This window comes from Eutrigla gurnardus, assembly GCF_963514095.1.
Source record: "Eutrigla gurnardus genome assembly, chromosome: 12".
NCBI lineage: Eukaryota > Metazoa > Chordata > Actinopteri > Perciformes > Triglidae > Eutrigla > Eutrigla gurnardus.
In genome coordinates this window covers 6,804,315-6,830,079 of record NC_139926.1, presented here as the reverse complement: position 1 = coordinate 6,830,079, position 25,765 = coordinate 6,804,315, and the positions used below count along the sequence as shown (strand labels likewise).

The following is a 25,765-nucleotide window of genomic DNA, read 5'->3' as shown; positions in this document are numbered from 1 at the left end:
TCCGATGTCCTGCTGTTTAACTGCATTTTTCTGTCCTCCAGGGGATGAGTGTCTTCTGCTCCACCATTACTGAATGCTGGGATCATGACCCTGAAGCCCGACTGACAGCTCACTGCGTGGTGGAGCGCTTCAATGTCCTGCAGCAGGAGGAGGAAGAGGAGGAGGAACCCAGGCAAGAAGATGACAGAGAGGAAGGAGGCGAGAGAGAAAAGCACTCAGATACACCAGACAATGACCAGAGTCCCTCGTGCTCCACTGCTGCTTCCTCTCCCTCCTCCTCTTCCTCCCTCCAGATTCACAGGCCAGACTCAACGACAAGTGGTACAGAGGTATCCCATGATTCCCTCATTCACGCTGGTTCTGTGGTGTGAGTGGTAGACTTCATCTTCTGACGCTATGAACTGTCCTTCCACCAGTTGCTAGCTGTGTTTTCACTGCCTGTGTAATCTGTTGTTTTTACACCAGCTGTTATGTAACTGGCCAATTAGCAGCTGATAGTGAAGGGACAGATAAGTGGCTAAAAATAGCCATGAAAACCTAAACTGCAGAGGCAGAAAATAAACTATATTTTGATTGATACTCTAATAATATCTATCAGTATGTAAAAACATGTTATCATGCTTGCAGCATGTTGGTCCGTTGGTCCAGACTGAATAGATGGAAATCCATGAATTTTGGTTCAGACATGTTCCCCAGAGGATGAATCATAATGACTTTAGTGATCCTGACCATGACTTTTCATCTAGTGACATCATCAGGCCAACATTTTAACGTGTCCAACACCTTAGTTTATGACCAAATACCTGCACTTCTGAAAAAAATCCCATGTGCTCTGACTGGACTTTGTGTTGACTGATGATTAGCTAATGTTAGCATGCTAACAGGCTGAGCAGATATGTTTACTATGATCACCATCATAAAATATTAGCATGCTAGATTTAGGTATTTACTCATAAAACCAAAGACCATCAAAGTCTGCATCCTGTGGATACCATCCATGCTGATCCATCCTACGGAAAAAATTGGACCTGATGTAAAGGAAAATGTACAGGATCTACAAAGTTAATACAACTCATCCTGAGGGGAACATGAATGTCTGACCCACTGTCAGATGAGATGAGATGACTGTTGTGATGAGATGTTTGAGAGAGGACTTCAGTCGAGGACGGACTGATGTTGCTGGCACGGCTGGAAAGATAAAGTCAGTGAAGATCTGACAGTAAGAACACAGCTGTTGTCACACAAAAAATAATCACAATATTTTTTTCTTTGTTGGACGTCCTGGAATTTTCACCTGAATCACCAAAGAACAATCACCAAAGACGATGTGTTAAGTGATGAACTCCCCGCAGAACGTGAACGGGAACACATGGGATGTGAACAGGTGTTTAACAGCTGATTAACGGGTAGTTAACAGCTGATTAACAGGTGATGGGAACCTCCCCTTAAACCCCCTCTGTACTGAAGACATCAGTGACAGTTCTGCTGGCGGAGTTAAACACCAAACTGTCTTTGTGAACATGCTTCATGTTTTAGGAGCTGGTCTCCATTGTGTTGTATTATTCTTCAATAGCTACTGTGATTATCTTTACTATTATTTACGTTTATGAATACACAGGAGAGACAGCTGTTTCCTGTATTTGTGTCTGGTTGAAAAAAAAATATACCAAAATAACCTGGCCCGATTCTATGCTGCTTTGGAAAAATTTTTTACTCTTGAATGAGTATGAACAATGAAGGATCCAGTGAGTAAAAATACTTTTCCCCCATCCAGCATGAAAGGCAAATACAGAAAACCACTATGAAAAACACAAGATCTCGAAATTATGTTGTTTGTTTATTAATAAAGTTTGTTCGATGTAAATTGATGAATGACTCTTGATTCTGTTTCTGTCCTTTTTTCAGCTATATTTCAATTTGCACAAATGCAGAAGATCTGAAAAATGGAGCAGTATCACATAAAATATGTTTTCTTGGCAGATTCAGTGAATATGTAATAAGGAATATGAAGTGAAGAGACGGAAACTTCCGTTTGTAATAAATATCTTTCTTCCGCATCTCTTCAATCAATTGGGGATGCATCAGTTTTAAAGAAATTTGAGAAAATTGAGAAAAACTTTCCAAGTATGATGAGAAGATGAATCGAATGTCACTCTCATGTCAGCAGGCTAACTTTAGCCCCCTGTTGCCATTCTTTATGCTATGCTAAGCTAACCATGTGGTACACAAGTAAAATCTTCACATCTAACTTGTGTTGTTTTTGGCGGCCTGTTTTACTTTTAGTTTTAGTCTAGTCTTTGTCTCAAGCTATCATTTTAGTTTTTATCAGTTTTAGTCGTGTTCATCCTATTTTTAGTCTAGTCAAGTTTCAGTCGACTAAAAGTCTGAGCATTTTAGTCTTATTTTAGTCAGAATTGTCCATGACTATTTTAGTCTAGTCTAAGTCGACGAAAACTGATGACACTTTAGTCTAGTTTTAGTCGACGAAAACTGATGACATTCTAGTCTAGTTTTAGTCTGTATTTAGCCAAACCCATTTCACAATTCAAACAAGGTTATCTTATTATTATATTATTATTACCTTATACACTCAAGAATACATCCATTCCAGACACAGAAGACGCTCTGACTTGAATTTACAACATATTATTTTACTAACCAAAAATGTTATTGACCAGCATGTTCGCATCTCGTCCTGTTTTCCTCATATAAAGGATAAGGTTCATTGACGACGATATTTAGTCATCATTTTCAATAACGAAAGCAACACTACCCAGATACACATTTAATACAGTATAACTGTCAAAAAATAATGCCAATAAATATTACTAATATTTATTGGCATCATTTTATACTTTATATTTTTATACTTATTTGACTCTCTTTCTTCTCTTTCTCTTATAAATGCAGCTGTATAACTTCCCGAGGAATTATTTAAGTATTGTGATTCTGATTTCCACAGATATTTATGAACAAATGTAAATAAATGCGAATGAGGTCGCAAACTACAAATAGCCTACAGATCGCGTCTAACAGAATGTAACTTTTTCTATGACTTCCTGTCAAATCTTCGAAGGCCGATGGAAACTGTCCGACTGCAGCGCAGCGTTTGGCTCCGCCTCCTGCTGCTCCGCTGTTGTCGTCTGCTTTCCAGGCGAGGAGCGGTTCACCTCGAACGAGCAGACTGAAAATAACGCGGCTTAACGAGACGAAACAACGTTACAACATTTGGTCTCGCCTCGTTTTGGTCAACGAAAATGAAGCCACATTTTAGCATAGTTGTTATTTTGTAAACCACATTTAGTCTCGTTTAAAGGTTCGTTGACGACGATATTTCGTCATAATTTTCGTTAACGAAAGCAACACTCTTAACTCTCAGTAAGAAAGCAAATAAGTGTATTATTTCCCAAAGTGTCAAATCATTGCTTGAAGAAATGAGGGAAAGTTAACCACTAGACATGTGGAAGGTTAAACAACAGTCCCACCATCACAATGAATTGGTGGCGCTGACATTTTTTTAAACAATTATAAATTTGAATTATGAATTTTTGACGTCAGAGACAATCCAAATGAAGGAGATGAAACGTTACAGCGATGGCTTTTAAAGTTTTGGGGCTGGGACTCGAAATGGGACGTGGCTTTGGTGCTTACCAGTATATTTTAATATGCAGCAAGTTTACTAGACATGACTGATTTTCTAATTTGGGTCTGAAAAAGTCCAGAGACCACAACAGAGACAGAGCTGAGGAGGAACGCCCAGTTATTATGATGAAAGAAGTCCAGCTGCAGCTGCTCTGAGCTGATCACTGTGTAGAAATATTTTTAAACTCTGAGCTTTGACTTCAAACTCTCGCTGTGACACGATCACAAACTGCTGACAGATATCATCTACTAATATATAATAGGCCATGCATACATGAGTCACACACCAACCCTAAAATAAATACGAGCTGAATTTGTTTTAATGTCATCTACTGAAGAACTTCTTTACTGCCTCAAGTGTTTGGGCTACGGACGTCAGTTATTTTGATCATTATTTCTAATTTCAGCAGTGTGCCATCTAGTGGGATGGCTCCAACCCCAGGAAACTGTTTTCTATGTTCTCTTCTCTTCTCTCCTCACCCCGCCCTCCCCTCCCCTCCCTCTCCTTCCTCCCTCATTAGCTCCTCTTTTACCCCTACCACTTCCCTCCCTCCCACCACTCCCACCTCTGTCTGCCTCAACCACTTTACCCATCTCTCCCCTGAAGATGTCCACAAACTAATTAACCATGCGACCACCATATTCCTTCTTCCCTCTTCCAAGCCATCTCGAACAACATCCTGCCATTCCTCACCACCCTTATCAACTCCTCTCTTACTTTAGGCCTTATTCCATCTTCCTTCAAGATTCAAGCCTCTCCTTAAGAAACCTACCCTTGACACCACTCACATCCAGACCAGTATCTCTTCTCTCATTCCTCTCTAAAACCCTGGAACGTGCCACCTCTCACCCACTGTCCTCCTTTCTCTCACAAAACAACCTGCTTGAGGTTTCAAGACTGCACACTCCACTGAGACGGCCATGCTTGCGGTGACAGAATCCCTCCCTCTTATCAGTTTTCATTCTCCTCAACCTGTCCGCAGCGTTCAACAACGTGAACCATCAGATCCTCACCACTCTTGCTGAACTTGGCATTACTCACTCAGCGCTGTCCTGGTTCACATCCTGTCGGGCCACACATACCAGGTCACATGGAATGGATCCTTGTCCGAACCCTGCTCCCTTGACACTGGCTTCCCCCAAAGTTCAGTGTAGTGGTGGATTTGTCCTAAATAATAATGCCCTTTGTCCAAATAAAAAACATTATTAACAAAATCAAAATCAAATGGCCTCTGAGGCACTTAAAGTGTGAATCTTACGCAGGTATGTGACAAAACAATTTTTCCAGTCATGGTGGTACGGTTTTGCGGTCTATTTATTATTTTATATATATAATAATATATAAATATATTATTGCTGTTATACTTTAGATCTTGTTGGGCAGATGGTACCTTTAATGTTATCCTCAGCCAGCAGTGTGTGTGTGTGTGGATGGATGGACTGTAATTTACATTTACATTTAGGGCACTTAGCAGATGCTTTACAATAAGTACATTTGTCGAAAGAAAGAAACCACAAGTATACCTACAACAGTGCTATGATCAAAGTGCTATAGGTAAGAACATAGAAGTGCTTCTTTTTCAATCTTTTGAGGGGGGCTTGTTCGTGGGTCATGCTATGCAGAGTCGAGGTGAAGTCAGAACAGATGAATCTTGAGCCTTTTTCGGAAGATGGCTAGTGACTCTGCTGTCCTGACATTGGTCGGGAGTTCGTTCCACCACTGAGGACCAGAACAGAGAAGAGTCTGGACTTTGCTGAGCGACATTTGTTTGATTTCAGCGATGGTGGTACCAGCCGGCCAGCTGAAGTAGAGGAGCAAAGTGCTCGCTTCGGGGCATGAGGTTTGACAGTGTTTGAAGGTAGATGGGTGCCGTTCCATTGATGGCCCTGAAGGCCAGTGCCATCGTCTTTAATTGGATGCGTGCTGCAACAGGGAGCCAGTGGAGGTCACGGAGGAGGGGGGTCACATGGGAGAATTTGGGTAGATTGAAGACAAGGCGTGCTGCAGCGTAATAACTTTATTGGTCCTCTGACTTTTCTGTGGCGCCATAATCAGGTCAACATGTTAATGTGCCCTATTCGGTTGGTTTATGACAAAACACCTGCAGAACTAATTATGTTCATGGAAATTTGAGAATTTTGAAATCTGGGATGCAAATTAGCTTATGTCCCCAGTTTACACAGAGAGAACATGCAAACTCCACACAGAAGGGACCTGAACCCGACCTGGGAACTGAACCCAGGACCCTCTCGCTGTGAGGCAACAGTGCTACCCACTCCACCACCATGGAGCTCTGATAGTGAACATGGTAAACATTATACTCATCATTGTCATATTCATTAAAGAAGTTAAGAATCACTGCAGCAGAACCAGTGATAGGATCCTCTCTTTTATTACACATAATTCTGGCGCCTATGCACAGACAGCTGGTGTGTTATGTTAGTAGCAGCTAATAATGAGCAAGAAACTGCTAAGATTGAATCGGATTTATTCTTTTACCTCCACTTCTACGTATTCTTTCACTTTCCTAACTAGTCTTCAACTGACTCAGGTGACATCACTTGCTGACATTTATCAGATCAGCTCTGGAGACACTAAAGGCTTTATACTACTGATAAGGAGAATTTAACTTGAGTAGTCTCAGCGACCGTGAACAGGATATTAACAGACTCAATTTGTACTTCATGAACAGACTCAAATAGGATCAAAAGAATAAAGGTAATGAGACAGAAACGGTGCAGCCTTTCATCAGAATCTGCTTCAGTATTCACTTACTGATCACATTCAACTTGTCTCGGGTCAAGTTAATGTGGGAACCAGTGGAGTATTCAGGTTGTTTACTGCAGTAAACTCGACTGAAAATACTCCACTGCAAGTGAAGGTACGAATACACACTGTGAAAATACTCCATTGCAAGTAAAAGTACGAATACTCACTATGAAAATACTTCACTTCAAGTATAAGTACTAATACACACTGTGAAAACAATCCACTGCAAGTAACAGTACTAATACACACTGTGTGTTAAGTACATGTATACATGTGTACTTAAGTATAAAATTGAGCAAATGTACTTAATTACTTTCCACCATATCATAAATTATGAGTTAACATGCAAATTGAGTAAGGAGTGGGCATATAAATGTGTTATCATGTAACTCATATTAATGGTAGTAGTCCATAGTAACTGTTCTGAGAGCAATCTTGGTCAAATATCAAGTATTTGTAAATCATCCAAACCTGTGTCTAAATGCATATGGATAATTTTCCTAAATACATTGTGTTCAGCTGAATGGCCACGTTAGGCAGATAATTACTTTTTGCACAAACTGTAAGCGACTCCTTTCGGTATTAGACGATCTTTGAAGTTCTTCGTCTCTTCGCTAAACTGAGCGATTCATCTTCTTTACAGACGATCTTTGGAGCACCGGTTTTCTCCTCAAGTGACACCAAGCAACAAACCAGCTGTCAGGAGATTTTTTTTACTGCCGTTTACCGGCCGGTGTTTCTGCATCCACTGCAGTCTCTTCGCATATTCAACCGTCAGATGTTTTCGCAGGATGACAACATGTTCTAATTCACCCTGCAAGCGATGAATGAAACGAGCACCGAAGGGACCGGACAGGCGGAGGTTCTGTTGACTCCGGGCTGTCGAGCCCCGCTCGTCGGGTTAGTCGGAGGATGGAGCCGAGACTGAGCGTGGATGGCAAGCCGTCCGTGTCCTGGTTCCTCAGCCCTGTCCTCATCTTCTCCATCCTGGCTGTGTTGGTGAGCTGCCACGGAACATGCAAACACCGAGCCCCGTCTCGCGATGAGGTGAGTGTTGATATCTACGAACATTAAGCTAACGCTAACCTAGCTAGCTGCACAACTGTGGCAGCGAACGGGATAAGCTAGCTAGCACGCTAGCTGTGGGGGGCTAATTAACGCGTCTGTTTATATTGTATGATATAACCACTTTACCGTGTCCGTGTTTGTTTAATTATGTATCACTTGACATCCATTAGAGCCAACCCCAGTATCGTATGATGCGAAATACTTGCTTTTATGCAACATGTTCAGCTTACTACTAAAATGAGATGTGCTGTACAGTTAGCTGGAAAGCAAACATGCTCAAATGTTATGGAGTATCGAAGATGAGTCTTCTCGTTATCCACTGTGTTTCATGACAATAACTTTAATACCTGTATCTGTCAGACACATTCAATTCAAATCACTGAGTGCACCATTCATTCGTGAGTTTAACCGTTCGCCTTTTAGCCTGGGTTACCCCTAGCGACAACAAAGATATCACTTCCGGCTACATTTCTTCAGAATAAAAGCGCCATCTCTGAAAACCCTAACTGACCAAAAAAACTGCTAACAACTTAATTTTAGTACGACAATGCGCCAAATTCATTCTGTGCAATGTTTTTGGTGGTGGACATGATGATAATCATGTTATAATTTGTTGATGTCCCCTCTCCAATATATTGGAGGCATATTGGTTGTTTGGAAGCTCTAAAAAATATAATTTATTTGGTGTTGGACAACGTTTTGAATCTACTGGGTCTTCATCTGACCAACACGACAAAGGGAAAGATATTATATACTCAATCAATGTATTTAAACTATGTACTTTTCTCCATTTGTTCTATCTCATTATTAATCTATTTATTACTACTTGTTGTCATTATCACTATTTTTATTTATTTATTTATTTTTATTTATTCTATATATTTTTTTATTTTTATTCTTTGTACCTATTCTATGTCTTGATCCTACTGTATTATAATTTGTATTAACTGTAAGTACATTTTTGATATACAGTATACCAGTAATGGGAAACGGGGGGAGGGAACGGGAGGGGGGTTCGGGTTGAAAAAAATATGTTCACAATAAGTCACTGAAACACTTGTCTTGAATATGGAAAAATTCAATAAACAGAATGTTAAAAAAAAAAAAAGATATTATATACTCTATTTAGTCAGATGACATTATGTGGACCATCAGGATTGGCTGAACAACCAAACAATTGTGAAAGGACAGAAGGACAGTGATCTGTCATGTTTGCATGTGTGGATGTGTGAAAGGGTCTTAATCAAATGAAGCAACAGCTGTATAACAGAGAAGGCAAGAAGGGAGAGAGGTCCACGTTCCTGTGATGAGCTTTTATAACTGCCACAATCAGGCTCAGATGGGGCTGATCAGCTGTTAATGTCCAAGACAAGCAAAAGGATAGGAGGGGTCATCACTATATATATACATACATACATACATATATATACACTGTATATGTGTGTGTGTGTGTGTGTGTGTGTGTGTGTGTGTGTATGTGTGTGTGTGTATAAAGAATATTTGTCTGATTGTGTGCTGGTTTTCTTTAGGTTGTCCATCATGTGTACTTGAAGCCTGAACGCCTGACGAAGAGAAGCTCCCCTGAAGACCTTCATCTGAGGATAAAGATCATCTACGACTACAGCGTTGACCAGTAAGGACTGCACAAGCTCAACAACAACGTTACAAATATGGCTATGAATCAGGCCAGAGTTGTACCCATTTTGTGACTACAGTATGCAAGTGTCAGTTGTGTTTCCTGTCTCTAGTGGATGTGGTCTCTCTCCACAGGCTTCCTGCAGACAAGAGGAGGCTGGTGAAGGTGAGGAACACCTGTAAACTTAAAGTTGTTATAGTTACAGAAAAATAAAATGCAAACCTCGTCAGAAGACTTGTCTTTGCTGAAGGGACATTTTGAAGCTTGGATTTGCTCACATTGTCAGTATGTCAGTTACTGCAAGCATAAAACAAACTGCAACAGAGGAAGAAGTAGGAGTGGTTCCCCATTTTACATGGTTGATGTCAATGGTTTCACACTGTCATCCTTATCTACAGTTGTTGGCAGTAATGTGCCAAGAAATACAGAGAAGAAGGTGACTACTAGTTGGTAAATATGTATTTAAACAACGCAGGATTTAAAATATTAGAAACAAATCAGCTGCAATTGTTTTATGAGGATGCAAACAATGTGGAATGTACACAAAAGAAAACTCGAAAGGCTACTTTTAAGATCACCCATCCAAATAATTCAAATCGGGTGTCCCAATCACTTCCATGGCCACGGGTGTATAAAAGCAAGCATAGGCATGTTGACTGTTTCTACAAACATTTGTGAAAGAATGGGTCGCTCTCAGGAGTTCAGTGAATTCCAGCGTGGTACTGTGATAGGATGCCACCTGTGCAACAAGTCCAGTTGTGAAATGTCCTCACTACTAAATATTCCAGTCAACTGTCAGTGGGATTAGAACAAAGTGGAAGTGATTGGGAGCAACAGCAACTCAGCCAAGAAGTGGTAGACCACGTAAAATGATAGAGCGGGGTCAGCGGATGCTGAGGCACATAGTGGGCAGAGGTCGACAACTTTCTGCAGAGTCAATCTCTACAGACCTCCAAACTTCATGTGGCCTTCAGATTAGCTCAAGAAAAGTGAGTAGAGAGCTTCATGGAATGGGTTTCCATGGCGATCAGCTGCATCCAAGCCATACATTAGCAAGTGCAATGCAAAGCGTCGGATGCAGTGGTGTAAAGCACGCCACCACTGGACTCTAGAGCAGTGGAGACGTTCTCTGGAGTGACCAATCACGCTTCTCCATCTGGCAATCTGATGGACGAGTCTGGGTTTGGTGGTTGCCAGGACAACGGTACTTGTCTGATTGCATTGTGCCACATGTAAAGTTTGGTGGAGGGGGATTATGGTGTAGGGTGTTTTCCAGGAGCTGGGCTTGGCCCCTTAGTTCCAGTGAAAGGAACTCTGAATGCTTCAGCATACCAAGAGATGTTGGACAATTCCATGCTCCCAACTTTGTGGAACAGTTTGGGGACGGCCCCTTCCTGTTCCAACATGACTGTACACCAGTGCACAAAGCAATGTCCATAAAGACATGGATGAGAGAGTTTGGTGTGGATGAGCTTGGATGACTGGCCTGCACAGAGTCCTGACCTCAACCCGATAGAACACCTTTGGGATGAATTAGAGACTGAGAGTCAGGCCTTACTGTCCAACATCAGTGTGTGACCTCACAAATACACTTATACACTTCTGGAAGAATGATAAAAAATTTCCATTTCCATTCCCAATAGTTTTTTTAATAGACCTATATATGTCTATTAAAAATACACATTTTATCAACATGGTATGTACAAACATTAATAATTTTTCCTCAGAACATACTTCAATCAAATTAGACAGAAACAAAAAAACAAATGGAAAACGTCTTTCTACTTCCAGCGATCCCTCACTCTGGTTTGGTCTAAATAAAGCCTCTCTCCATTGGTTATATGAATAGGTGATTGTAGACATGTAGTGTAAACACTGTCAGTGGTCGGAAGACTAGAAAAGTGGCATATAAATGCAGGCCCAATTACCATTTATTGTGTGTGGTTCCTTCTTTTCAGGATAAGCTGTTTCCTCGGGCCATCGATTACCTGCAGAGGGCCTTCAGTGTGAGGCGCAGGATGGGGCCTGTGCTGCTCAGCAGGTATGTGGCTCATCATCACTATGTTTCAAACTACAGATGAGGCTCCACTGCCAAACTAGCCTCAAGCAAGAACCCTCATATGAACAAATTTGTTTAGTACCAGTAATTTCCGTCATCCACCAATTTTCAAAATGCCTTGCCTATGTACCGACTTTTTCTTTAGGAAAACAGTTTGACTCAAGAATTATAAGGCCTTAATTTGAAGTCTAAATATGTAATTGAAATTACTTAAAATAAATAGATGCCTCAGGGTCTTTATGCATGTGTCTGTCCAGGTGACATCCTGTGTTATAACAGCTGACAGTGTAACATCACCTGCTGTGTAATATTCTGTCCTCTATCCCCTCGACTGCCTGTCATATTACATAACATCATATCATGGGCTACTTTGCTAAAGAAAGTCTCTAACTTCATACACACCTTCTTTTTTCCTGTGCTAAAAACCACAAACCAAGCCAGAAACTTAGGTGTAGTCATGGACTCAGACCTCAACTTCAACAGCCACATTAAAGCAGTTACGAAGTCAGCCTACTATCACCTAAAAAATATATAAAATCCTGCTGAGATTTACAGAGAACAAGTATTTGATATATATATACTGTATATACTATATATATACTGTATATATACTGTATATCATATAGCATTTTATTGCATGACATAAGTATTTGATCACTTACCAGCCAATAAGAATTCTGGCTCTTACAGACCTGTTCGTTTTTCTTTAAGAAGCCCTCCTGTTCTCCACTCATTACCTGTATTAACTGCACCTGTTACCTGTATAAAAGAAACCTGTCCACACACTCAATCAAACAAGACTCCAACCTCTCCACAACAACCAAGACCAGAGAGCTGTGTAAGGACATCAGGGACAAAATTGTAGACCTGCACAAGGCTGGGATGGGCTACAGGACAATAGGCAATCAGCTTAGTGGCAACAACTGTTGGTGCAATTATTAGAAAATAGAAGAAGTTCAAGATGACGGTCAATCTCCCTGGCCTGGGGCTCCATGCAAGATCTCACCTTGTGGGGCATCAATGATCATGATGAAGGTGAGGGATCAGCCCAGAACTACACGGTAGGACCTGGTCAATGACCTGAAGAGAGCTGGAACCACAGTCTCAAAGAAAACCATTAGTAACACATTATGCCGTCATGGATTAAAATCCAGCACTGCACGCAAGGACCTCCTGCTCAAGGCAGTGCATGTCCAGGCCCGTCTGAAGTTTGCCAATGACCATCTGGATGATCCAGGGGAGGAATGGGATAAGGTCGTGTGGTCTGATGAGACAAAAATAGAGCTTTTTGGTCTAAACTCCACTCGCTGTGATGGATGAAGAAGAAGGATGAGTACAACCCCAAGAACACCATCCCAACTGTGAAGCATGGAGGTGTAAACATCATTCTTTGGGATGCTTTTCTGCAAAGGGGACGGGTGACTGCACCGTATTGAGGGGAGGATGGATCGGGCCATATATCGCGAGATGTTGGCCAACAACCTCCTTCTCTCAGTAAGAGCATTGAAGATGGGTTGTAGCTGGGTCTTCCAGCATGACAATGACCCGAAACACAGCCAGGGCAACTAAGAAGAAGACTGGAAGAAGCATGTCAAGGTCCTGGAGTGTCCTATCCAGGCTCCAGACCTGAACCCAATAGAGTATCTCTGGAGGGAGCTGAAAGTCCATACTGCCCGGCAACAGCCCCGAAACCTGAAGGATCTGGAGAAGATCTGTATGGAGGAGTGGGCCAAAATCCCTGCTGCAGTGTGTGAAATCCTAGTCAAGAACTACAGGAAATGTCTGATCTCTGTAATAGCAAGCAAAGATTTCTTTACCAAATATTACGCTGTTTTCCTGATTCATCAAATACTTATTTCACGCAATAAAATGCAAATGAATTACTTAAAAATCATACAATGTGATTTTCTGGATTTTTGTTTTAGATTCCGTCTCTCACAGTTGAAGTGAGTGCTTTGTAAGTGGGAAAACCTGCAAAATCTGCAGTGTATCAAATACTTCTACGTTCTCCCCACTGTATGTCCCTCAGATATTTACACTGGCTTCCTGTCTGTCAAATAATTGATTTCAAAATACTATTGTTGGTTTACAAAGCATTGCATGGTTGAGGGTCAAAATACATTTCTGATCTTCTGCTTAGCTATGCACCATACAGACCTCTCTGATCGTCTGGGACAGGTCTGCTCTGTGTCCCCAGAGTCAGAACCAAACATGGAGAGGCAGCGTTTTACACACCACATATCTGGAGCAACCTTCCAGAAAGCTGCAGGTCTGCTGCAAATCTCAGCTCTTCTAAATCAAGAGTGAAGATTTTTCTGTTTGCTGCAGCCTTTCAGTAAACAATACTATCTATGAACTTCTTATACTGCACTGGAATTTCTATTGCTTTTAAATTCTTGTTTTTATTTATTTACATTTTGTTTATCCAATGTTTTTGTTTTTATGTAAAGCACTGTAAGGCACTGAATTGCCTTGTTGTTGAAAGGTGCCATACAAATAATATTGCTTTGCCTTGCCTATGTAGAAATGATAAAATGTTGTTGCAGTTTTATTTAATATATTGTTTTACATTTTCAGATTCATTCATGTCACTTCTAAATTTACTATTTTATTCTTGAAAGATTTACAATTAGAATACAATCTTGCTGGTTTGACCCATAGCTGCTCCTGAAGCACTCTAACACAACTCATTACACTAAAAATGTTGCTGACGTTCAGACTTTGAGCCCATCTTTTGGGATTCTTTGCTGCTAGTTGAGAAAGTGGATGTCAAGAGGCCTTTACAATCCTCTACTTGGTGTAATATTTGGCACTTCTTTAAGGTGCAAGACTTTTATAAGTGTTTGTCCCCATGATGAAATCATTTGTTTGTATCATATTTGTCCTCAAACTATGATTAGTTGAGTTAATTAACGTCAGTGCTTGTTTTTGTTGTCTCAGACAATGTGCAACCAACCAGTACCTGAGGAAGAGAGATGACCCGCATCGTTACTGCCAGGACGCCTGTGCAGACGTCACGCGGTGTGGCCCTGTTGTTGTACCACAACACCACCTGCAGGTCAGGAAGGGCAGCATTTGATGGATAATGTAATAACAAACAAAATAAAAACCTTCACTTTTCTAGTTTGTTAATAAAGTTGCTGCACTTATTGCCATAACTGCTTGTTAGGTGGTCAAAAGTTTGAAGACATGACACGAACATTTCCCGAATAATTTAGTTCTATATAAATAGAATCATTCGAGATTAGATGTTACAAAATGCGATGCAATTAATACACACACAGACAGTAGAAATAATTGGCTTTTATGGCTTTCTTATAACCACAACATAAAGAAACCGAAGCATAGAATATACAAAGAGAACAAAAGGAGACCTAAGATTGATCCGTGATGATCACCACAGGAAAGGAGAGACTGCCAAATGCTGCATTTATACTGCATGGTATGGCTTGAATCGCCCCACTTTGGTTTTCCATTAGCAAAAGTTGTGTATAGTTCCTGGTTCCTGGTGGGTTTGTTTTGGTATCCATACGAGCAGGTGGAGTTGAAACATTGCAGACCAATGTTTGGTCAGAACGAATCATCACTTGTGCTACATAGGACATCCTCCACAAACCCAAGATTTTTAAATAGCCAAGTTACCATCAACTGTGGCCCCAATTTTTTATTCACTTGATCCAGATTTTCGACGTATACCGTGCTGTAAACTATGCCATACACTACATACACCATTCTGTTCACTACATTGTACACCTCCACATACACTAATACACCATGCTGTCCACTACTGCACACTAAATACACCATGCTGTTCACATACTGACTTGTCATGATACCCTCCCAGATTATTATGTCAAGATTCTCTTTGCTCACTCTTGTCTTGTGTTTCTCACCCCAAGCAATGCAAGGTATGCAGTGAATCAGGAAAGTCTTGTGGCCCCCTGGGGCCTCCAGATGGCCCCGGAGTGGAAGGGTCCGACTTTGTGCTCTACGTCAGCGGCATCACCACGGAGCGCTGTGGACAGGAAAACATAGTGGCCTATGCTGCTTACTGCCAGCTGGAGGCAGAGCTGGACAGGTGGGAATGACGACACTTGAAAATGCCATTATGTTCATGTTTCCAACTGTCAGTATGGTTTGGTAATGTATCTTAGGTGACTGTCTTTAAATTATTGCCTCATAGTAAGTGAGGTAAAATTGCCTTGAAATCACCGTAGGAAGGTTCGTAAAGATGATGAGCAATGATTCCAACACATTTCATGAACATCAAAGGAATGTTACCCCAACTCTGGTGTGCATTTAGGGGCACCCTAATAATAAGCACTATTGACCTTATGTGGTTGCCCATTTCATTCAAGTTGTCTGTTTTACGTTGTAACCTTTATCACAAAACCGTTTCCTTCAGGGCAACCAAAATACAAGCATCAGAATGAATGACAGGAAGTTCTAACTGCACTGATTGCATTGTGAAGCTACAAATGTATTTTTACTCTGTGATTCCTATCCCTGTGTGTCCTGCAGACCCATAGCAGGTTATGCCAACCTGTGTCCTACTATGATATCCTCTCAGCCTCAGGAGTTTGAAGGGATGCTCTCCACTGTGAAACATGAGATCATCCACGCTCTGGTCAGTACAATGACATCTTCCTGATTGTTATACATGGATTCCTAACTGTAAAGAAATCTTAGTGTAACGACCTCACTATATTTTAGATGAAGTTAAGGTTTTTCACTTGCTCTGCAACTTCATACAAGTACTGACTAAGAATGATCTTCTTCTTATTCATTAAAGCTGGTGAGCTAACTGCTAACATGCTAGCCAGCTGGAAACATGTTGTGCTAGTAAATAAAGAGTTAATGAGGGTGGAGAAGAGCTTGTTAGCTCTTAGCTCGGCCGCCCAGAGGTGGAAGTAGATTCAGCTCCTTTAAGTATTAAAGGTTCCATATTATACTTTTTCCCTCAATCCCACATAGCTGTCAGAGGTCCAACAACACTGTATTCCATATGCATTGCCCAAAAACCCATCCATGGTCCTGAATTTCAGCTGTCTAAAAGTTGCTCAAATGAGCTCTCCTGAGAACAGGTTGTTTCTGTGCCTGCACCTTTAAATGCTAATGAGCTCCGTCTGTCATCGCTTACTTGAAGAGAGATGGAGACGATGGCGCTTATGCTAGCGGTAGCATGCGCTAATGTTTACAGTGGATGTATTGCTATGGCTCGCCTATGTGTCTCAGGTGAAGTTGCTGGGTCCACTTTGGTTGGGACAGATCCTTTTACGAGGGTCAGTGTCGAGGCAAAGCCAGCTTTGTACTGACCCCCTGTTCTTCTGTAGCTGGGACAGAATATAAGCACTTATGTTGATTTGTACAACCAACAACAGAGCCACCTGCGTGTCCAGCTCTGAGCGACAACATTGTGAAACGCCGCTATCTCACTGCTGTCTCACCGCAGGACACACCGAACTTCACCTCGGTGATAAACGCCCCCTCTCGGATATCGCCTATCATTGCGCAGAGGAGTTCGGTCTATGTAAATGACTCCATTCGTTACGTAACGACGGGAGCTGAATCTGAACAGCCCGTAGGAGCGCCGTTGTACCAGTGGGTGGGCTGCTTGTTTTCCTGATTCTGGGGGTTGACAGGCTCAGAGACCAGAGAAAACCTGTTTTTCATAATATAGGACCTTTAATACCACACTGTGAAAATACTCCATGCAAAACCTCCCTAAGTTCAAGTATGTTTAATTTCAACAATGTGAGGGAAATTAAGTGCTGTTCTGCTTTTGTCCACCAGGGGTTCTCAGCTGGTCTGTTTGCATTCTACCATGATGATGAGGGCAAACCCCTGACTCCTCGGTTCACCAGCGGCCTGCCTGCCTTCAACGAAAGGTGAATACACTTTTTGTGTCACGATTGCTGGCAATGAAAATCTTAGATCTCTGGCTTCCTGCTACAATTCTCATTAAATATGTATAGAAAGAAAAACATTAGAATCTGAAATATAACTGCAGAAGTTAATATCTAGGGATAAAATAAATAATATATTTGTGGAAAGCCCTAAGAGACAAGTGAGAAAAAGGTCTGTTGAAGAGAAAACCAGGCCTTTACCTGGAACAAGCTTTTATTAGAGACAGGTTTCTGATTCCCCCAGTTAATAGACCAATTTGGAGTGGACGTCACGTTAACATCACTGCAGTTGCATGTGCATTGTAGCAGCAGGAAAACGGCGTAAACAAGTTAAAACGGAAATGTCTTTGGAAATCAATCCTTCTTGTGCCGTAGGATGTCGGAACAGGAATGCAAAAAAATCTGATCTTCATTTTTATAGAATATTGTTGTAGAAGAAGTCATTTAAAGCAAAATGCAGCCATTAAACAGAACGATTGGTCTGATGAAATCACAAGTTTATCACTCAATGATACATCAGTGATGTAATGGTCTATTTTGTAATGAAATTTGAGCTGCTTCATGCAACACACATACCAATATACTGTGTGTGTGTGTGTGTGTGTGTGTGTGTGTGTGTGTGTGTGTGTGTGTGTGTGTGTGTGTGTGTGTGTGTGTGTGTGTGTGTGTGTGTGTGTCAGCCTGGGTTTGTACCAGTGGAGCGAGGCGGTGATCAGGAGGGTCAGCAGGCTCTGGGACATCAGAGGAGGGGTGATGGTCCGACACCAAGTCCACGTCCTGGTCACTCCCCGAGTTGTGGTGAGAAATTGTCACCAGAATCAAAAATCTGTCTCTGCTCAAAATGTGTGTTTTTATTCTACCTACACTACACTAGGCCTGGCTCATCTCGAACGAGCCTAGCAATAGCTTGTTAGCGCACTGCTCACGTCTGGCGTCTACAATTGTCTGTTCATATTATTTTAGAAAAACAAAAATTCAGGCCGTTAGCGGGCCAGGCCAGCGGGAAACTTAGCGCCACCACTGGACTGGAGTGTGGGACAAGAGTTAATCTAGTTGTTTGGGACGACGCGTCGACGCAAACAACTTCGTGTCGAAGTATTTATGTAGTCGATTACGTCGGGTACATACGAGTCGTCCCAGCCCTAGACACATCTCCTTGAGCTCTGGGAAATTATAACTTACCTGTTTTGTAATGGTTCATAAACTAAACAAGTAATGGAGAAAACAATCTGCAGATTCATCGCTAACCAAAATAATCAAAAGTTGCTGCCTTCGTTTAGCTGTAAACACAGTTGTTAGTATTTGACTGAGCTCTTTGGTTCCAGGAGGAGGCAAGGAGACATTTTAACTGTCCCATCCTGGAGGGGATGGAGCTGGAGAACCAGGGAGGGACGGGAACTGAACTGAACCATTGGGAGAAGCGACTGTTGGAGGTAATCTCTATGTGTTTGTGAACTATTCCGATGACTACGGTGGCCCTGAAGGGCAAACGACAAAAAGAAAAACACAACCCCAAAAGAAAAACACAACCACATTAACAAAAACACAACAACATTAACAAAAACACAATGACAAAAAGAAAAACACAACAGCATAAACAAAAACACAACATTAACAAAAACACAACTACAAAAAGAAAAACTCAACATTAACAAAAACACGACAAAAGAAAAACACAACGACATTAACAAAAACACAACCCCAAAAAGAAAAACACAACGGCATAAACAAAAACACAACGATGACAAAAAGAAAAACGCAACAACATTAAAGTCCCAGTCGGCAAGTCCGGCGGATCAAGGGCTCTCAGATTTTGAATATTTACAACTCTCACGCTCCCCCCCCCCCCCCACAAAAAACACGACATTCACAAAACACAACCACATTAACTCCTACCAGAAAGGGTAGGTACTTGCTATGATGACACATCATTGCTGATTGGACGGAGCTCGTCCATATTTTTAACAGGTGGGAACGGCTGCTTTACGCCACACAGGTATTTCTCACGCAGAGAAATCACCAGAGTCATTGTTTCACATTTGTTTTTTTTCGTCTGTCAAATGACAAACTTCGTTACGCACAGAAACTTCGCACACTGAGTCCAATGCGTTTTTTAATGCATATTCGTTGCGGAAATTCATCAGCATGGAGGGAGATTCTGTGATCGACTCACTTCATAAAAAACGAAAAAGAGCAGCGCAGCAGTTGGATCGTGGAGATCGGTGGTCTTCTTTCTGATGTGCGCTCCCAAAAGTACTGGACCCATGATCTCCTGAAGTTCACATGGACCCGACCGGGATCGTTGAAAATTAAGTCATCCAGCAGTTAGCAGGATCGTTGCGTAGCTTCATTCATCCATTCATTTTCATTTTCTTCTTTCAATAATGAAAAGATCACTACATTGTTGTCACTGCTGGATGACTGTTTATTTTCAATGATCCCGATCGGGTCTAGGTGGACTTCAGAGGGGTATTCCACCAAACTCGCTAATTAAGGCGGCGCTTACCTGGTTAAGCCTGGTTAGAACTAACGCCAACTTCCACAACTTCCACTGGGGCTAAACCCATTCCATTAACGCATTTCAGCCGCGCCTTGTTGAGGCTAATTCAAGCCAGGTTAACGTTGTTGTGTGTTACGCCGTTCACGGGATATGAAGCCAGACCAGAACCGTGAATGTCGAATCATCGAGAAAATGGCAGAAAAGACCAGAGCAAAAAATATTGATGGAACTGTATGAGGAGTACAAACCCATCATAACCAATAAAGGGAATACTGTAGTGATAAATAAAAATCGCGAGGCTGCTTGGGCAAGAATTGCCGAGCGATTAAATACGGAAGTACCGTCAAGAGTAACATGTTCTAATATAACACTGATCACGATTCCTCGAACGTGAGGATAGTGTAGAGGTAACGCGCCGGCTTTGCACTTGGCCGGCCACGGTTCAATTCCAGACCATGGGAATTTGTGAAACTTCTTTCTTTGGCTGGAACACTCTCTCTCTCTCTCTCTCTCTCTCTCTCTCTCTCTCTCTCTCTCTCTCTCTCTCTCTCTCTCTCTCTCTCTTTTTTTTTAGATAGGCCTAGTAAATGCATCTACATTGACCAACTCATTTATCTCAACAATTCAATGAACACATTCAATGAACCTATTAATGAACTCACCTGAAAGGAATTTATGTGGCTGACAATTGCATGCAGCATTGCCTTTGTCATTGGGATCTATAACATGCTATTAATAATAACATCTTTATGCCTATCATGTTTTTTGCAAGTTATATTTGGGTTTTGGGGAAATTGTATGACATATTTATCATAGTTAAGGTAAAATGTTGGTCTAATTCTCTGATCTAAAGACAATTATACAGGCAAAAAATAAAAACACACATGAGATGTCCTCGCTGGGATGTGAACCTGGGATGCCCATGTTCGGGGGCAGGAGCATCACCACTCACCCAACTGGGGGCTTTAGACAATGATATGGCCAGTCGGTGTTAAAGAAAATAAATGATTTATTCATATTTTTTTAATTGCAAGCATGTATTCTTAGACGCTTGATGAAAATATAGTCTGTTTGTACTTCATATATGTAATTTTGGTCATTTTTGCTCTTTCACGTGACAAAATCACGAGGACTAGGCTTGGCGGAACCTTCTGCTGGTACAGTTGTTTCCGACAGACGGACTTCTCTGAAACCCCCGCTAAAGTAAGCCTGATGGTTAGCCTGCCCCGGGGCAGGTTAGTTTGGTCGGATAAATTCCCATGGTTACTTAGCGGAGAGTGCCTCAAGTCACGTTGATGGAACGCAACTCTCGCTAAAGGTAGCGAGGCTTATCGAAATTAGCCCGGCTTTGCGCTTAGCGAGTTTGATGGAATACCCCTCAGGTCCGGTCAACGGAACTACTGGGACTGCAAATCTCCACAATCCGCGATTTTTATTTTTGTCGTGTGTTTGTTAATGTTGTTGAGTTTTTCTTTCTGGCGTTGTGTTTTTGTTAATGTAGTTATGCTTTTGTTAATGTTGTTGAGTTTTTCTTTTTGGCGTTGTGTTTTTGTTAATGTTGTTGAGTTTTTCTTTTTGGCGTTGTGTTTTTGTTAATGTTGTTGAGTTTTTCTTTTTGGCGTTGTGTTTTTGTTAATGTTGTTGTGTTTTTCTTTTTGTGGTTGTGTTTTTGTTAATGTTGTGTTTTTCTTTTTGGGGTTGTGTTTTTCTTTTTGTTAATGTTGTTGTGTTTTTCTTTTTGGGGTTGTTTTTTTATTGAGGTTGTTTTTGTTAATGTTGTGTGTTTCTTTTTGTGGTTGTGTTTTTGTTAATGTCGTTTTGTTTTTCTATTTGTGGTTGTGGTTTTCTTTTTGGGGTTGTCATTTGCCCTTCGGGGCCACCCTAGATATCTCCATGTTTTCTTTTCTTTTTTTTAAATGATTACCTCTTGTTTCCTCAGAACGAGGCGATGACAGGTTCTCACACACAGAACCGGGTTTTTTCTCGGCTGACGCTGGCTATCATGGAGGACAGCGGCTGGTACCGAGCCAACTACAGCCTGGCTCAGAGGCTGGACTGGGGCCGTGGCCTCGGCTGCGACTTCGTAATGAAGAGCTGCAAGTTTTGGATGGACAGACAGAGACAGAGGTCATAATAATAGTAATGATACTCACTATATGATCACAAATATTCACTGTACTTGGTTTAAGCTCCAAACAGACTCCTGGTCTGGACCTTGATCCAGGTACTTTATTTACTTCCTATAAATATGTATTTACCTAAATGGATATGAAATATGTATCTGAGACATTGAAACAGCTGTACATAATCTGACACATTAATTGTAATGACCTACTTGATCCAAATACTAAATTCCTGATTTAAAACCATAAAATGGAGTATTTTAAATTATTGATATCATATAGGGTGCCTTTCAGTATGCTAATGTGTCTCTTCAATTACTTTCCCCACCTCTCCTCTGGAAAAGGATGTGATCTACTTGAGAGAAGATGTCTCACTCTGTTGGATTAAAAAATAATATATGATATGGTTCAGTGAAGTCCCGGAAAGATATAAAATACACATGGAGAGAAAACACAAAGAGTTTTGATCTACATCTTTGCTTAATTATTTTATTTATTTATATTCATTTATTTTTAATCTAGTTTTCATCTTTATAACCTTTAAAATGACGAAACTTTACTGGAGTTTAAAAATATAACATATAAAACTTCCCAATAGTGTTTGCTTTGTATTTGTGGTTTCAGACGACACTCTGTGACTCCATACTGCGACACAGTGAGAGCATCTCCTTTGCAGCTGACCTGCAGACAGGACCAGCTAGCTGTGGCCGTCTGCAACCTGCAGAAATACCCACAGGAGCTGCCGCTGGAGTACCAGGTACACACATCCTGATCTAATGAGACCATTTCAAAAGTTTTTAATAAAAAAAAATATTTTCTGGAACCAAAACAGAAAATGCCACCTTTCACAGATGGCTGATGTAGACTGTGTTTGTTTTATTTCCTTTAACCCATGAAATGTCATTATCATGACAGAATGTTCAGACATTGGGAATGGAAGGTGGAAAATACATAAATGAAATTAAACCACACAACCAAAACTGATATGGGGGGCCTGCTGTTTAATCTTAATCATGTTTGATGAAATGATGGTGACGTTCTTATATAAACAAACATGCATGTAAAGCTAATTAGCAATATCGAGGTTATGCCTGTATATCTTACGGGTGGATGTTGATGACGTAAAAATAAAAAAAAATAAAAATCAATTTACTATCAGTTATTGTAAATATTGCTGGAACTGGGGAATGTGTGTATTTTTACCACAGAAAATGAATCCCTTATTATTGTTGTTTTTTGGATGAATTTATTGATGAATGTGGGAATTATTTCATCTCGACTCTAATCTACTTAATGTGTTCTACTATAGTACTAGTAATCTGTATCTTCTGTGTGTCAGTACTTTGAGGGGATCCCGGAAGTGTCTTCTGATCAGCTGTCAATGTTCGGCGGCGCTGTGGAGATCGCCGACTATTGTCCCTTCAGTCAGGAATTCAGTTGGCATCTCAGTGGAGAATATCAGAGGAACTCATACTGCAGAGTGTCTGAGAACCAGCCAGGTGATCCTCACTCTGCTGTTACTGCAACACCATGTTGTTAAGGTCTCAGTGTGCTCAACATCAACTACCTCATGTGATGTGGTGAAGGCTAATGTGTTTGTGGCTGAGACTCAAACACATGATGAGAAGCGGGAAACCAATCCCTCTGAGTATTTAGTAGTGTTGTTGATTGCACTTAATGTCAAGATTTGGACGTGAATCAAAGTATTTGGCCCCCTCGGATTAGTCTGTAGAGAGGAGTCAGTGAGTGAAGAGTAGCCCTGACCCTCTCAGTGGTATTATAACAAAATGGAAGAGATTGGGAGCAACAGCAACTCAGCCTAGAAGTGGTAGACCACGTAAAATGACAGAGTGGGGTCAGCGGATGCTGAGACACATAGTGTGCACAGGTCACCAACTTTCTGCAGAGTCAATCGCTACAGACCTCCAAACTTCATGTGGCCTTCAGATTAGCTCAAGAACAGCATAGAGAGCTTCATGGAATGGGTTTCCATGGCGATCAGCTGCATCCAAGCCATACATCAGCAAGTGCAATGCAAAGCGTCGGATGCAGTGGTGTAAAGCACGCCGCCACTGGACTCTAGAGCAGTGGAGACGTTCTCTGGAGTGACCAATCACGCTTCTCCATCTGGCAATCCGATGGACGAGTCTGGGTTTGGCGGTTGCCAGGACAACGGTACTTGTCTGATTGCATTGTGCCACATGTAAAGTTTGGTGGAGGGGGATTATGGTGTAGGGTTGTTTTTTTAGGAGCTGGGCTTGGCCCCTTAGTTCCTTTGAAAGGAACTCTGAATGCTTCAGTAAACCAAGAGATGTTGGACAATTCCATGCTCCCAACTTTGTGGAACAGTTTGGGGACGGCCCCTTCCTGTTCCAACATGACTGTGCACCAGTGAACAAAGCAAGGTCCATAAAGACATGGATGAGAGAGTTTGGTGTGGATGAACTTGACTGGCCTGACCTCAACCCGATAGAACACCTTTGGGATGAATTAGAGTGGAGACTGAGAGCCAGGCCTTCCTGTCCAACATCAGTATATGACCTCACAAATACACTTCTGGAAGAATGGTAAAAGATTCCCATAAACACACTCCTAAACCTTGTGGAAAGCCTTCCAGAAGAGTTGAAGCTGTTATAGCTGCAAAGGGTGGACCGACGTCATATTAAACCCTATGGATGAGAATGGGATGCCACTTAAGTTCATATGCAAGTATGAGTTTATCCAAAGTTTATCCAAAGCGCTTTACATCAATGACTGACATTCACCCATTCATACACACATTCACACACCGACGGCGGAGTCAACCACGCAGGGTGACAGCCAGCTCGTCAGGAGCAATTAGGGTGAGGTGTCTTGCTCAGGGACACCAGGCACTCAGCTATGAGGAGCCAGGGATCGAACCGGCAATCTTGCCGTTGCCAGCCAACCCGCTCTACCTCCTAAGCTAATCCCCCCCCCAATATAGTGTATCTCAGCCTCTCAAATTCACAAATGTTCATAAGAAGTTTAACTGTATTTTACCACTTTAACAGAACTCTTCAGCAATTGCTATGATCATAACAATAGCCAGCATGTTAGCGTTTAGCATTTGTGATTAGCATTAACTAATTGAAATGGTCATCTTGAAGGGTAATTTAGAAACAGTTCAAGTCCAGCTACAAACTTCATCTATCCGTCCCTCTTTTTTCTTTATTTTATTTGTCATTCTTACAACACAGTTGCACAGCACAATGACATTTGAGCTGCTTCATGCAACACACATACCAATATACAATGTGCGTGTGTGCATGTGTGCATGTTCGTTCAGACTGGTGGAGGAATTATGGAGCAGAGCAGTATGGACCGGATTCTGTGTGTCTGTACCAGAAGTCAGCATTCATCATGGAGCAGTGCACCAGGAAGATGACGTACCCTGACTGGGGCTCTGGATGCTACAAGGTGTGTTAATAAAGTTCAATCTGCCTGTGATGTTTTCACACTGGCCAAGTCGTCTGATTGTTAAAACGCTGTTCCGGGCATGATGTTGTCGTCTTCAGGTGTGGTGCTCGGCTCAGGGCCTGACGGTGTATGTTCAGGACCGCTCCTTCCTCTGTGTCCGTAAAGGGCAGCAGCTGAGTGTCAGCGTGCGAATCAATGACTGGGTTTACAATGGTGTCCTGATGTGCCCCGCCTGCACAGACTTCTGTGACGACTGCCCCCTCCCACACCAGCTCCCGCCTATCAATGCCTCCAGGAGTAACCCCATTGGTCAGTGTCCGCCGTCCTCATATTCTACATTATGTTTGTTTTAAATGTATTTAATTGATTTCATTAATTTTATTATTATTTATTTTTTTATTAACTGTTACAATATAATTTAATAATTGATACATTGAAGTGTTCAGCGACCTGAAGCTGCTATTCAGATGTTTATTTGGAGGTGAATGAATGAACATGTCACCAACAAGGAAACATCTGTAAACAGATGTATAAACTGTGCAATAATAATCCAAAAATAGGAAAAGTGAACACAATTCATCTCAAGTTATTTATAAATAAAGCTCCATAACTACTCCAGTGTT

General features: G+C 41.5%; 3 protein-coding genes across 4 annotated transcripts in view; all 3 read left to right on the top strand.

The window, feature by feature from the left end:
* tgfbr2l (transforming growth factor beta receptor-like) overlaps positions 1-25,765 on the top strand; it is a 297,577-nt gene that overhangs the window by 16,593 nt on the left and 255,219 nt on the right. Inside the window, exon 8 of the mRNA XM_084022805.1 lies at positions 42-1,892. Within this exon, the coding sequence (XP_083878931.1) occupies positions 42-371 (330 nt within the window). The 3' untranslated portion in view covers positions 372-1,892. The remainder of the gene's footprint in view (positions 1-41; positions 1,893-25,765) is intronic.
* The window catches only part of enox1 (ecto-NOX disulfide-thiol exchanger 1), a 456,513-nt gene that overhangs the window by 328,331 nt on the left and 102,417 nt on the right, over positions 1-25,765 (top strand). The window lies entirely within an intron of this gene.
* Positions 7,097-25,765, top strand: part of lmln (leishmanolysin-like (metallopeptidase M8 family)) — a 429,410-nt gene continuing 410,741 nt past the window's right edge. For both annotated transcript variants that reach the window (XM_084022803.1, XM_084022802.1), the window contains exons 1-15: positions 7,097-7,459; positions 9,010-9,113; positions 9,251-9,281; positions 11,075-11,157; positions 14,116-14,233; positions 15,075-15,253; positions 15,697-15,802; positions 16,969-17,063; positions 17,762-17,879; positions 18,407-18,514; positions 21,521-21,708; positions 22,329-22,461; positions 23,044-23,203; positions 25,012-25,142; positions 25,241-25,451. In XM_084022803.1, coding sequence (XP_083878929.1) covers positions 7,325-7,459; positions 9,010-9,113; positions 9,251-9,281; positions 11,075-11,157; positions 14,116-14,233; positions 15,075-15,253; positions 15,697-15,802; positions 16,969-17,063; positions 17,762-17,879; positions 18,407-18,514; positions 21,521-21,708; positions 22,329-22,461; positions 23,044-23,203; positions 25,012-25,142; positions 25,241-25,451 — 1,900 coding nt within the window. In that variant the 5' untranslated portion in view covers positions 7,097-7,324. The remainder of the gene's footprint in view (positions 7,460-9,009; positions 9,114-9,250; positions 9,282-11,074; positions 11,158-14,115; positions 14,234-15,074; positions 15,254-15,696; positions 15,803-16,968; positions 17,064-17,761; positions 17,880-18,406; positions 18,515-21,520; positions 21,709-22,328; positions 22,462-23,043; positions 23,204-25,011; positions 25,143-25,240; positions 25,452-25,765) is intronic.